At 41.0% G+C, this 14,559-nt stretch overlaps 1 protein-coding gene across 1 annotated transcript in view; it reads right to left on the bottom strand.

Annotated features, from left to right (window-relative positions):
• The window catches only part of LOC149461351 (lipoxygenase homology domain-containing protein 1-like), a 392,516-nt gene that overhangs the window by 121,036 nt on the left and 256,921 nt on the right, over positions 1-14,559 (bottom strand). Inside the window, exons 39-41 of the mRNA XM_089678445.1 lie at positions 13,726-13,854; positions 7,899-8,077; positions 3,487-3,573 (exon numbers count right to left, since the gene is read on the bottom strand). Coding sequence (XP_089534571.1) covers positions 3,487-3,573; positions 7,899-8,077; positions 13,726-13,854 — 395 coding nt within the window. The remainder of the gene's footprint in view (positions 1-3,486; positions 3,574-7,898; positions 8,078-13,725; positions 13,855-14,559) is intronic.

The following is a 14,559-nucleotide window of genomic DNA, read 5'->3' as shown; positions in this document are numbered from 1 at the left end:
CACATCGGGGTGGACACCGGGCAGAGGCACATCGGGCTGGACACCAGATCACCAGGCGGAGCAGCAGGCACCGGATCACCAGGCGGAGCAGCAGGCATCGGGCCACCAGGCGGGGCAGCAGGCACCGGGCCACCAGGTGGGGCAGCAGGCACCGGGCCACCAGGCGGGGCAGCAGGCACCGGGCCCCCAGGCGGAGCGACGGGCATTGGGCCCCCAGGCGGAGCGGCGGGCATCGGGCTCCCAGGCGGAGCGACGGGCATCGGGCTCCCAGGCGGAGCGACGGGCATCGGGCCCCCAGGCGGAGCGGCGGGCATCAGGCCCCCAGGCGGAGCGGCGAGCACCAGGCCCCCAGGCGGAGCGGCGAGCACCGGGCCCCCAGGAGGAGCGGCGAGCACCGGGCCCCCAGGAGGAGCGGCGGGCACAGGGCCCCCAGGCGGGTCGGCGGGCACCGGGCCCCCAGGCAGAGCGGCGGGCGCCGGGCCCCCAGGCAGGGCGGCAGGCGCCGGGCCCTCAGGCGGAGCGGCAGGCACCGGGTCATCAGGCACGACAGCGGGCATCGGGTCACCAGGCATCAGGTCATTTGGCTCGCCAGCGGGCACCGCGTCATCTGGCAAGGCAGTGGGCACCGAGTCACCAGGCACGACAGTGGGTTCCGAGTCACCAGGCATGACCGCGGGCACTGGGTCAGACATTGGATCGTCTGGCTCGACAGCGGGCATCGGGTCACCAGGTATGACAGCGGGCACTGGGTCATCAGGCGTGATAGGATCATCAGGCTGGATCAGTTCATCAGGCTGGGTACAGACATCAGGCTGGGTAGAGACATCAGGCTGAAGTGCGGGTGCCGAGGCACCAGGCTGAACCACGGAAGGAAGGTTCTCAGACGGCAGGCTCACCGGTTTGGATACTGGCAGGATGGTACTGGTTGGAAAGAATTTTTAACTACTGGAGCACTGCAAGTAAACGCAGGTCTGCAAACGAATGGAGCAGCTGAGGACAGAGAAGAGCTGGAAGATGGAACAGAGGAGGGAGCAGCCGCCACAGAGGACCTCTCCACAGGGCCAAAGAAAGGATAGGTGCAGCGAGTGGGAGCAGGGGACTGGTATGTGGTAGTTAGCAGAGTATACTGGGCCGTCACTGGGGGTGCTGTCGGGGATGCAGGAAGAGTGCCTTGAGCAGAGGAACGACGTTGCAAGCTGACTGAGGCTGGGTGCAACAAGTCTGACCATGTCTGCAGTATGGGTTGAACAAAGCTGAGCTTACACAAAGCCTGTCTGGTCAAAGACTGCACTGCGTTTACACAATCCCTTAATACCTGTGGTGAACATGCAGCATAATGCTCCAAGAAGCAATCCACATCATCCTCTAATAACCATACCAGGGACTCTACCTGGTCTGCACTAAATGGTGGCAAAAAGTCATTCCTGCTTTCAGGGGTACCAGATGAAGCCAACTCTACACACACCTGAATCAAAGGTTGCACCTCAGAGAACTCTGTGCCTTGATCTACTAGAACATGAGTGATCCGTATACATTCTAGCAGTTGATCCCGGGTATACTCCCTCAGAGTCTGATAAGCATATTCTCTGTCATCAAAAACCAACATCGACAAATACACAACCTCATCAAGATCCATCTTTCCCAGCAACAAGCCAAGAGGGCTTCTCTGTGCAGCCACTTCTGGTCAGGATTGGCCTTGGTGTAATGTCAGGGCTCCGGGCATGACCAGAGGTATGTGAACTGACACAGGGAAACGCAGGCTTCAGATATGTTATAAACAATATAATTTATTAATACTAACAATACAAATGCAGTGCAATACTAAAACATAACAAAGTGCAAACGAACCAAACCACCCACAGATAACAATACATACAATGCAAGCGTAGTCAGGCAGGCCGGGTCAATAACAATCGGGCAGGTAGGAACAGGAGGAGCAGGCAGAGAGTAGTCAGGTCACGAGCCGGGTACAGCAACTAACGGGCAGGTAGGTACAGGGGGTCAGGCAGAGAATGGTCGGGGTCACAAGCCAGGGATCAAACAGGAGAAGTCAGCAGAGGTCTGGATCAGGCAGGGTCGGCAACAAATCAGTCAGGCAGGAACAGGAACAGGAATGCAGGTAACAAGATACAGGGGCCCATGGAAAAACACACACCAAGGCCCAGACTGCAGGTCTGGCCATCCCTTAATTACACCTCCGTAATCAGCTTCAGGTGTTTGGCTGACTGCAGGGTTGAGTCTCTGATTGCTGAGAGCACCCGCTGGCCAGCCCTGGTACTGCAGCCCACAAGGCAGGTGAGTCCCACCATTACTGGCAAGTCCATTCCTGACAACAGGTCTGGTAGATCACTGCAAATGCTTTGGATAATCACAGCATTACAGAGCAAGCAGCCAGAATGCTGTCACCCCCCCTTCTCCCATACTAAGTGGCGTGTGTAAATCCATACCTGTTTAAGAGAGAACATGTCAGGGAGACCCTGCAAATAAAGGAGCCATCCTATAAATGGAAGCTCGACACAACAAACTGTAAAAGGTTAATTATGCCCGAAACACTGCACAAAAAGGAGACCAGAAAAACTGCTGATGTAAATAAAGTAAGCTGCTACCTTTCTATTTTAGTATTTATCAAGGTTATTTATTAAGGTAACACTTTAATAAGTGAAGTTTACAAGTGAAGATCCTTGGGCTAAGTTCTGATATCTCTTGAGGCTTTCAGCAGCACGAAGCAACTATAGATTCTGACTCTGATCCTGCCAATGTTAGACTTTCATGCCCTTTTCAAAAAAGGAGGCATTCCCATCCTTCCAACCAATTCTCTATAATATACAATAAATAAAAATCCCAACAGGAAAAAATCCTGAAGAGAAAGTGGGACCTCTATGTAATTTCCGTGGCTGGAGTTCAAACTTGAGACTGTAGGAGCAAAGCTATCACTGATGGAATTCTAGAGAAACATAGGAAATTATCACATGATTTAATGCTACAGGATCTACTAAACATTTTGGTGGCCTTCCATGAGATAATATTGTATAAAACAATATTTGACAGTATCGGTATTAAATATTTCAAGTTGACACAGTGGGAGGTTTTAGTACTCCTGGCCAATCGAATGTGTGCTACATGAGGCAGCCATGCAATTTCCTAACCAAGAAAAATGCCCCTTAACATTTTCATCAATCTGCGGTGCAATGACATTGTGATGAAAATACAGTAGTTATTGGTAATTGTTAAAGAGTCCTCTGTCCATTAAAAGGTTAGTTTCTCAGCACTTTGTTATTTGGTATGAATAGTACATGATAGAAAGATATAAAAGAACATATTGTGCATAGTTAGAGCTCATTTGCTATGTATTACTCATAAGATGATTCAGAGGGCATTAGTTCAGTGCAATGCATGCAAGTTTAACACATGGTTCTTTAGAAAATTACCGACTGAAAGCCAGTGCATGTCTATGGTGTAATCACAATCAATTAACATGACATATACCTTCTGCAGCTGAAGTCTCCTCTCAGAGCTCAAAGCCGTGGACAGGAAAGAAGCTTTTATTACATCTCCGATGTCTCCAACATGCAGCTATGAAAAGTCAGCACATGTAAAATGATTTCTAGATCAGCGTATTTATGCACATATCAAAATAAAAGTCAACAGATAACATCAGCAGTCAAATATCCTCATGTGTGCAGAAAGAATGTACTGTATACTATATAGTATAAACAAAGATGATTAGAGTCCCTCTATGTAGACACAAGTCTGTCCAGCCAATTGTAATGTTACTCATAGAGTACCATAATATCTGAATAGTCATGTCACAATACCAGACTGTGTCAGATGAAATATGAACATGTTCCCCAGTACTGGTAAAATTTGGCTGCTGCATGATATTGCAACCTTTTCATGTCACCATGTAACATTTTAACAGTCATGTGCAGATTTACAAATCTTAAATTGAGCTATAAAACATAAATCTGTACCTCATTACATTACATGTTTCATTGTATTAGGTGAAATATTAGACCAGCTGTGACTAAACAATTTATTTAAAGTTGAACTTTAGTCAGAAAATTAGGTTCTGCTTGATCACTTCAGTCTGGCCTCTTTTGCAGGTATAGCTATGTAAAACATTAAAAATAAGTGCCTATACTATTTCAAATTCCATAATATACTGTCTCGCCCTGCTCTGCTCATGCTCAGTTGCTCTATTTTTTGGCACTATGCCGAAAATCAGAGTCACTAGAGGCTGAGGCTCTGGGCAAAACTGGCAGCCTCCAGCAAGAAGAAACATAAACAATGCTGGAGGCAATTTACAGCACATACTGATTTTGGTAGCATAATTATTAATGTGGAATATATGTTTCTTGCTAAAGAGCTTTATTTTTTATCAAGTTGTTATGGGTTAAGTTTATCTTTAAATATACAATATTAAGTATACAAAATAAATCACCAAAAGCTGCATACTAAAAAAGAATCCAAAATGATTATGATATTATTCTGATATATTAGTATTTCCACCACTTATTCTTTCAGCATATCACTGCTCTTAGATAAACAACCACCACCACCACATAGAATACTACTTACCTCAAACACATCACCAACTACAACAGGTAAGTTATAACGTGCTTGAATATTTTGATCCAGCCACCAGGGAATCCTCACAGCAAAGTCTCAGATGTATGATCTCTGCAACATGTAGCTTCCACTCCAAAATATTGCAAATAGTATATAGCATTTAACATTGGTCAGACTCCTCAGAAAATAAGATAGAAACTTCTTATAGTACAGACTTCTTTATCAAAATATATCCAAAATTTAAAAACAATCAGACTCATTAGAGGCATTTGATGAAGCCTGTTTGGTGAAGAATGTCAGATGAGGTTTCAGGGGTGCTGGGATGTATGGCGTTTACTTGGATTAGGAAATGGATCCCCTGGAGTGGAAAGCACTGAGATTTTATGCTACAGAGATTTTTGTCTCAAACCATCTGTCCATAAGGTCTAAGAAGTTTCTGTCTTATTTTCTGAGAACACTGATTATTATAAAGTGACCAATATCAAATGCTATTTCCAGCATCTTGGCGTAGAGGTTACATGTTGCATTATTCAATGACAAACAATGAGTCAGACTGCTGAAAGGGTGCTGAGAGATAGGCTTGAATAGCACATATGATACCAAGACAATGCAAAAGCAGAGGGTTGGTTGGCTTCTGGAATGTAATGTCCCATGATGGGAGCCGAGAGTCTGGAGTTTGTCTAGGAGAGGGAAGACTTGGATGGAGATATATTCAGAATGAAGCCAAGATATTTCAAGGATTCAGATGTTCTGGCACTGATTTATGGTCAGTGCCCTGCAGACATTAAGGTAGATCCTAAAACTCCTGAAATTGTGGAATTTTAGGATCTACCTGAATGTCTGCAGGGTCTGCACAATTTGTTGAACATTAGCCAACAGTAATCAAGTTGAAGAGAAGGAACAGGGGCTAGCACCTTGGTGAAGACCTGAGGTGTGGTGAACAGGCCCAAAGGAATGGCAGCAAACTGGTAAGGTTCTTTGCCCAGTGCAAAATATAGGAAGCATGGATGACCTGGGAAAAGGCAAACATGCAAGTAGACATCCTTAATGTTCATAGAGGTCAGAAGGTCTCCCAGATGGAAGAAAGCAATAATTGACCTGGAAGGTTCCATGAGGAACTCTTTAGATCTAGAATGTTGATCTTAGAGATAGTGAACAGGTTTAAGAAGAAACCATGAAACCTTTCCTTTTCCATTAACATGACTTTGACCCCTTGAGAGAAGAGCTATGCCAGAGCAGTGTGAAGGTCCAATAGTCTTTGTGGGGATGCTGACAGCATGAAGCAGGGCTGAGACAGAATCCCATATTCTAGGTTGTATCCTTTACATGCAATGGGGTTGATTTACTAAAGGCAAATAGGCAGTCCACTTTGCTCGGGAAGTTGAATCTTGCACAGGGATTTGCCCTAGAGCTTAGTGAATGTGGTGAAAGTTCACTTTGCACAAAATAACCATTATATGCAAGGAAAATGTTTAAAAAGCTTAATTTTTGCTGCACATGATTGGATGATGAATGTCAGCATTGCTTCACCTCATTAACTAAGCTCCAGTGAAAATTGCAAAGTATAAATTCCCTTGGAAAGCTTATAGCCTATATGTCTTTAGCAAATAAAGTCCACTGAATTGCAGTTCATCCTTGCTGTGTTTATGCAATACATAAGTGATAGCATATTTATGAAATCCTAAGTATGTCATCCATATTTATGCTGCCACTCTAATTGCGAACAGTCTAATTGCCTTCAGTAAATGAACCCCAATGTTCTGGCTGTATGACATGGCAGGAAAAGCTAAGCAGTTCCAGACACACTCCAGAAGGAATGGTGCATGCAATACATCCAACTCATCAAGTGTGAGAATGTGCAAACTGAGCAGGAATGCATGGGAAAATTAAAAATGGGGCAGCTAACACTCCAATGCTAACCTCTTTATGAGACAGAGCGGGGCAAAAAAACATACCAAGCTCCAATAATAAATGGCAAAAGTTCTAACTTACACTACAGTGGTTGAAAGACCCACAGCCTTCTTCAAATAGGACACACTAGGGTCAATTAGAAAGGATCCAGGGACAAGCTCATTCAGCTAGGCTTCACTCTCCTGCTGGGCATGCTTCCCAAGGATTCTTCAGGGACAGGGTTCTAATAGACAAGTGCACTGCGGCCCTGGACCTGTAAAGCTATGGCTATCTCACGTGTTACACCAGGGGGGTCTTGGGGAGTCACTAATGCAGAGCCCAGTGCTCAGAGAGCACATTACAGGCTGGTTAACAATTGGTATTGCCCTTATCAACCTGTCAGCTGCTCTCTTTATTTGCTAATCTTTCCTAGAAACATGAAAATAAAACACTAACAGATAATTATTGGCAACACATGTAGTTCTTCTATATGACACCATTTTTTGTGAGGATAAGTTTGTCATTTTATATTTTTATGTTAATAGCATAGGTATATAACAATCAAAACTCTGCACCACAGGCAAAACCAAAAAAATCCAAAAATAAAAAAACACAGATGAGTGTGATTATGGCTGCTGCAGTTTTCAAAATGTGTCTAACTTCCAGATTAGTGTGCCCTATAAATGTGTATATAGACTGCGCTGACAAAAATGTGAACCAAAATTACTTAACAATTTGCCACATGTGAAAAATGCAAAAACATAAAAAAATATATATATACTGTATATATAAATGAACATCACAATAAAATCTAAATAATGTCCAATGTATCAGTATGGCCCATTCAAATAATAGTTCTTTGCAAGCCAAAAGATAGGTAACCAGGTGCCGGTGCCATTAGTAACAGAAAAAACAGGTGACCACTTCCAGGTCCTCCAAGTGACCCCACATGGATTTACACTCAGCACAATGGATGAACCTTCTATTACTAGATAGGTCTCACTGCACTTTTTTTGGTAGGACCCAACTTAACCATTCATGTACCAGGAATGCAATTTCTTTCCATGCAATACACCGCCACTCAAAAACCAGTATCAGGGAAAAGGTTCATTGCGCAAAGCAGCCATATTATTATATCATACAAACCTAGCAATTACACTGCACTCACATGTGTATGTGCACACAGTGGGTTTGGCTTTCAAGCAACTATTATTTGAATGGGACTTACTGATACATTGGACATTATTTGTATTTTGCTTGTGTTGTCCATTTATATCATTTTTTTCCATTTTTTGCATTTTCATATGTGGCAAATTGTTAAGTAATTTTGGTTCACATTTTTGGTAGCGCAGTCTATATACACGTTTATAATAGCAGAAGTATGTATTTAGTTATATGATGCACTGGGCAGCTATACATATGACTGTGCTAGCACTTACCAGAAAAGGATGATAATGCAGATTCATCACCTTGTGCAAGGGAGATTTCCCAGCTTTACCATACACAACAACAGACAGATTTGAATCTTCTTCCGCTGGTGTGCCAAGCACTTGTAGCTGCCACCTTCCTTGGGTTAGAGTGCTAAAAGATTTTATCTTATTCAGTTCTGCTGCTGATTCTGTGTAGATAAAAAAAAAAGTGTGAACTAAATAGGACAGCATTGAAAATAATAGGTAGGACTAGATTAATCAAGTCGAAGATGACATAGCTGGAGAAGTAAGTGTAAGGGACTTGATTATAACTGATCAGACTCATAATTACACAACTACAGTGGGGATCGAAAGTTTGGGCACCCCAGCTAAAAATTTGTATTAATGTGCATAAAGAAGCCAAGGAAAGATGGAAACATCTCCAAAAGGCATCAAATTACAGATTAGACATTCTTATAATATGTCAACAAAAGTTAGATTTTATTTCCATCATTTACACTTTCAAAATAACAGAAAACAAAAAAACGGCGTCTGCAAAAGTTTGGGCACCCTGCAGAATTTGTAGCATGCACTGCCCCCTTTGCAAAGCTGAGACCTGCCAGTGTCATGGATTGTTCTCAATCATCGTCTGGGAAGACCAGGTTATGTCAATCTCAAAGGTTTTAAATGCCCAGACTCATCTGACCTTGCCCCAACAATCAGCACCATGGGTTCTTCTAAGCAGTTGTCTAGAAAACTGAAACTGAAAATAAAGCTGGAGAAGGCTATAAGAAGATAGCAAAGCGTTTTCAGATGTCAATATCCTCTGTTCGGAATGTAATTAAGAAATGGCAGTCATCAGGAACAGTGGAAGTTGAAGCAAGATCTGGAAGACCAAGAAAAATATCAGACAGAACAGCTCGCAGGATTGTGAGAAAAACAATTCAAAACCCACGTTTGACTGCACGATCCCTCCAGAAAGATCTGGCAGACACTGGAGTTGTGATACACTATTCCACTATAAAGAGATACTTGTACAAATATGGTCTTCATGGAAGAGTCATCAGAAGAAAACCTCTTCTACGTCCTCACCACAAAAATCATCGTTTGAACTTTGCAAATGAACATATAGACAAGCCTGATGCATTTTGGAAACAAGTTCTGTGGACCGATGAGGTTAAAATTGAACTTTTTGGCCGGAATGAGCATAGGTACGTTTGGAGAAGAAGGGGCACAGAATTTAATGAAAAGAACCTCTGTCCAACTGTTAAGCATGGGGTTGGATCAATCATGCTTTGGGGTTGTGTTGCAGCCAGTGGCACAGGGAACATCTCACGAGAAGAAGGAAAAATGGATTCAATAAAATTTCAGCAAATTTTGGATGGTAACTTGATGCCATCTGTGAAAAAGCTGAAAATAAAGAGAGGATGGCTTCTACAAAAGGATAATGATCCTAAACACACCTCGAAATCCACGGGGGATTACATCAAGAGGCGTAAACTGAAGGTTTTGCCATGGCCTTCACAATCTCCTGACTACAACATAATTGAAAATCTATGGATAGACCTTAAAAGAGCAGTGCGTGACAGACAGCCCAGAAATCTCAAAGAACTGGAAGACTTTTGTAAGGAAGAATGGGCAAAGATACCTCAAACAAGAATTGAAAGACTCTTGGCTGGCTACAAAAAGCGTTTACAAGCTGTGATACTTGCCAAAGGGGGCAGTACAAGATATAAATTCTGCAGGGTGCCCAAACTTTTGCAGACGCCATTTTTTTGTTTTCTGTTATTTTGAAAGTGTAAATGATGGAAATAAAATCTAACTTTTGTTGACATATTATAAGAATGTCTAATCTGTAATTTGATGCCTTTTGGAGATGTTTCCATCTTTCCTTGGCTTCTTTATGCACAATAATACAAATTTTTAGCTGGGGTGCCCAAACTTTCGATCCCCACTGTAGTTACATTGGAAAAAGTGCATATCAAATGAGTTCAACCTTTTGAAAAAAAATATCTTACATGTTCTGCTTGCCAGCTTACTTTATCACAGTACATTTTCCCCTGACTACATAATGTAAGTGAAAAATAGAGTTAAAGTGTCATTAACATGTAGACTATCTGCAACAAACACTTGTTTTAGACCTTAATCTTGATAATCTATTGTTTTTGTTCTACCTCAGAGTGCGTAGTGAAATCTACTTTCAAACTTTCAACAGGCAGGATGGGAGATGTGATTTTAAAAGAACTGCATTGATATGGGTGGCCACAGAGATGACATGGTCACCATGGTTGGCCAAAATATGTTACAAACTGCACCATCTACTACAGAGAACAAAAATAGCCATGGATGATTACAGGGGGAAAGGAGACATCTACTCATCCTCAATCTTTCACTTGCAAATCATCTCATCATCATAATTCAATTACTGTACATTTTTAATAATATAACATTTGTATGTTTGAGTTAAGTCGATTCAGTTGTTCTGGACAAATACTGTCACAGCTGGCAACAGGGGTCCTTGACAATGCCTTACAACTCTGTCAGATTAAGTTAGGATAAATGAGCTTTTCTGTGTGGCTGGCTCTGTATTTTTCATGGGCTAAACCTAAAAAATGTAAGTGTGATGGAGACATGGTTTATTTACGCTTTTGTGAACATGGTTGGTGGCAATACAGACTACTCATTGCATAACAACGTCATGGCTGGAATTTGATAGATTTACTGCAACTAATTTGAGTAGTGGGTCTTTGTGGTGGTAATGGAAATACGGGGAAGATGCTTGGGTGCAAAGATAATGGTAGATTGCAAGGCAATTAGATAATTATTTTTATATGAACCAGTGAATACTATATGAACAAAGATCTGTGGACATATAACCTCTTTGAGCTAGCTGGATATCTCATTACAAAATCAAGGACATTATTTTGGCCCCTTATTTGTGGCTCCACTTTTCCAGGAAGACATTCCACAAGAGTATGAATGTGTGCCCATTAAATAAAAGAGCATTTGTGAGGTCATCTATTGATGTTGGATGAGAGGACCTGGCTCACAATTGGCATTTCAATTCATCCCAAAAGTGTAGGGTTGAACAGAAAGGGCCTTCCCCCAAATTGCTGCCATCAGGGTGGAAGCACACAATTGTCTAACATGTCTTTGTATCCTGTAGCATTAATAATAGCTTTACTAGAAACTCCTGAACTCACTAATTTGGAGAGGTGTCCTCGAACGTTTTGCCATATAGTGTATTCATTCTTATAGTACTGGAAGCCACCCCACATAGCAGGTCTACAATTCACATGCCACATTGCAAGTTATAGTTTTTGCCTTCTACAACCTGTGGGTTCTGTGTGTTGAAAAGATACCTCAGAGTATAGAAATGGTTTTATCTGAACTGTAACAACCATGCAAAAATAATAGCCTTTTCTAACCATCCAATCTGATATCAGAAAATTATTACCGTGCACAGTAAAAGAATGGCCATAGCAAAAAAATAGGTCATTAAGATAGAATTAGTTTCCAAGGATGAAGAAGATTCTCATTAACTGTTCACCCAGATAACTCAATGTTGATGATTAATTTAAAGCAGAGATGAATTTGAAATGAAATAATTCTAAAAATCATTAAAATTTCAATATACCAAATACTGTATGATTTCCTTTAGGTACTGATTACAGAAATATGCAGAAGGTATTTAAAAGCCTTTACTTCTGTCACAAATTCAAAAACCAACAACTTAATTTAACCAATGGCAGTAGGAGGAGACATAGAAATTATTCCTTTATTCCCCAATGGCAGACTGCACACTTAGGAATGCTCTGTCATATCTCAAAACTTAGAAAGTCATTTACTCCAACTTGCATATAGACGTTTATGCCTTTTTGTGCCAACAGCAATAAAGACATGAAAACTATTAGAATTTTATAGAACTGAGCTAGCATAGGAATGAAATACAATAATCAGACAAGTTACGGAAAGGGCCAAAAGTAACTAAAATGTGACCTACTAACACTTAAAACAGATGGTGTGTGTTTTACTGCCTCATGCTTCTATGTTTTGATCTTCAGATTTGCCCCACTGGCAATAGCTGATGAGCTGAGACAGGTGACTGAATAAAACTACCAAGTTTGTCCACAAAGTTTGCAATGCAGGAGCCAGGGCTTTATGTTGTATACTCATCCCTTATGCAAATGCAGTGTCCTGGATCCATCCAACATTTCATAGAGAAAGACTGAGCATGAAAAGTAACTGCTTTTGATGCGCTGGCTCTTTAGCTACCCCATAGTGCTTTGTCGTGTATCAAATGTTTGTTTATATCAATAGACATAGGTATCCCTTTCCTATGACAGCCCCCTGCAAAATATAAACTTTTCAGCTTGTACACAACTAATTGGTGCATAATAAATGAACAAAAACTCTGCTCCATTTTGTCCCCTGAGATTTTTTTATTAATTGGGGCCTCAGTCTTGCCATTCACACTGCATAGAGACAGTAAGGCCAAGCTGCCAATTCTAACCTGAACATCAAAAATAAAACACTCTTTCACCGCCTTCTGTATATGTCAACGACCAGGAGCAGAGGTTTACTAAGAGATGAGGGTTTGATTGTTGACAAAAAATACAAAATTTGCATATCAGTGTCAATTTGATGCTGTACTGAAGAGATATAAATTGGTAGATGGATGACCTGAAAGCTATCGTTTGTAGGCTGGGCCACCTTTTTCACTGCAGGTAAAAGCAAATACAATGAAAGGCAATCAATGCGGTGCCTAATATATTATGGCTTCTTAGTTTTTTAAGGAAGACAAACTTAACCGCAGAAGTACTGCTACAGGGCGGTAGGGCTGCACAAAATCACATATATATATATATATATATATATATATATATACGTAATTTGCATTTCCGAGTAGGGGGCATACATGTGCCAGTGTCGCCCTACCCGTGCCACTATTTGCGGCTAGAGATTTCAATCACTGGGTCCTGGTCAGCACTCGGTGATCATTGGGAAAAGCTGACAGGGGAGAGATCTGTGTGTAAACAACACAGGTCTCTCTGCTGTCAGCATGGGCATACTGTTTTGTATCTCTCTGCATAGCAGAGAGATACAAAATACCATTTCTCCCTAGTAAAACACAATACAGTGCACACAGTAAAACACACACAGCACACAGTTAACCCTTTGATCACCCCAGATGTTAACCCCTTCCTGCCCAGTGTCATTAGTGGAGTGTCAGTGTTTTTTATTAGCATCGATCACTGTATTAGTGTCACTGGGGATGTCAGTGGCAGTGGCAGTTAGTCAGTTCCCACCCGCCATCAGAATGCCCACCGCAGTCCCTCTATAAGTCATTCAACCATTACTAGTATAAGAAAAACAAAAATTCCAGTATATATATGCCGCCATTTGTAGACGTTATAACTTTCATATAAACCAATTAATTTACACGTATTGGGATTGTTTTTAGCAAAGACATGTAGCAGAATACATTTCGGCCTAAATTTATGAAGAAATTTGATTTTTTACATTTTTTATTGGATATGTTCTATAGCAAAAAGTCAAGAATATTGTTTCTTTTTCAATATTGTCGGTCTTTTTTTGTTTATAGTGCAAAAAATAAAAGCCGCAGAGGTGATCAAATACCCCAGAAAGAAAGCTCTATTTCTGGGAAAAAAATTACATACATTTCATTTATGTACAGCGTTGAGTGACTGTGCAATTGTCATTTAAAGTAATGCAGCGCCGTATCGCAAAAAATGGCCTGGTCAGGAAGGGGGATAAATCCTCTGGAGGGCAAGTGGTTAACAACCATTATGTGAGCATCAGGTAAATTAAATATATTTCATGTTTATGCTATCACCTTTTAGTAAAATTTCAGTTTCTGTAAATTCTTCCACTGAATGAGAAATTATCCAGTCATTATGATAAAATATGTATTTTGAAGAAGTATAGTCCTCCTTAACCATAATTTTTTCCAGGAACCATGATTCTGTAGAAACAACAATATCATTAGACCATCCTTCCAGTCAAGGTTATATCTGCTTTTTAAATTTAAATAAAATAAATGCTTAGAGAATACAGTTTGTTATGTTATATGTAATACATGCAGCAAATTCTACTATGCGCAAATGGAATTCAAAGTTATAAGTAAAAACAAAAATGGAAAAAAAAAAACATTTCAAGGTAATCTCAAGTTATGAAAGGTACTTTTATAGTGCCATCAATGTACACAGCACTTTATATATATATATACAGTATATATATATATATATATATATATATATATATATATATATATATATATATATATATAGTACATTCAGATCAGTCACTAATCCTTAAGGGTCATACAATCTAAGGTCCCTAACTCACATTCATATGTACACATACTAGGGTCAATTTAGAAAGGAGCCAAATAACCTACCAGCATGTCTTTGGAGTGTGGGAGGAAACTTACACAGGCATAGGGAGAACATGCAAACTCCATGTAGGTAGTGCTCTGGTCCAGATTCAAAATAAACAATCCTAGTGCTGCTAGGTGGAAGTGCTAACCATTTAGCCACTGTGCTGCCCATGGTTATATATGGTTTCATCTAGCTGCCATCTACCTTGTGTTATGTAGAAGAGTTTAGAAAATGAAGCATTTTATGCAGCAAGAAGGAACATCTTTAGATTAGCCACCTACGAATATCAC

This window comes from Staurois parvus, unplaced genomic scaffold, assembly GCF_062004578.1.
Source record: "Staurois parvus isolate SC_StPar_1 unplaced genomic scaffold, SC_StPar_1.0 ptg000205l, whole genome shotgun sequence".
Classification (NCBI taxonomy): domain Eukaryota; kingdom Metazoa; phylum Chordata; class Amphibia; order Anura; family Ranidae; genus Staurois; species Staurois parvus.
Note: the sequence above shows the minus strand (reverse complement) of the source record. Positions and strands in the feature narration are given on the sequence as shown.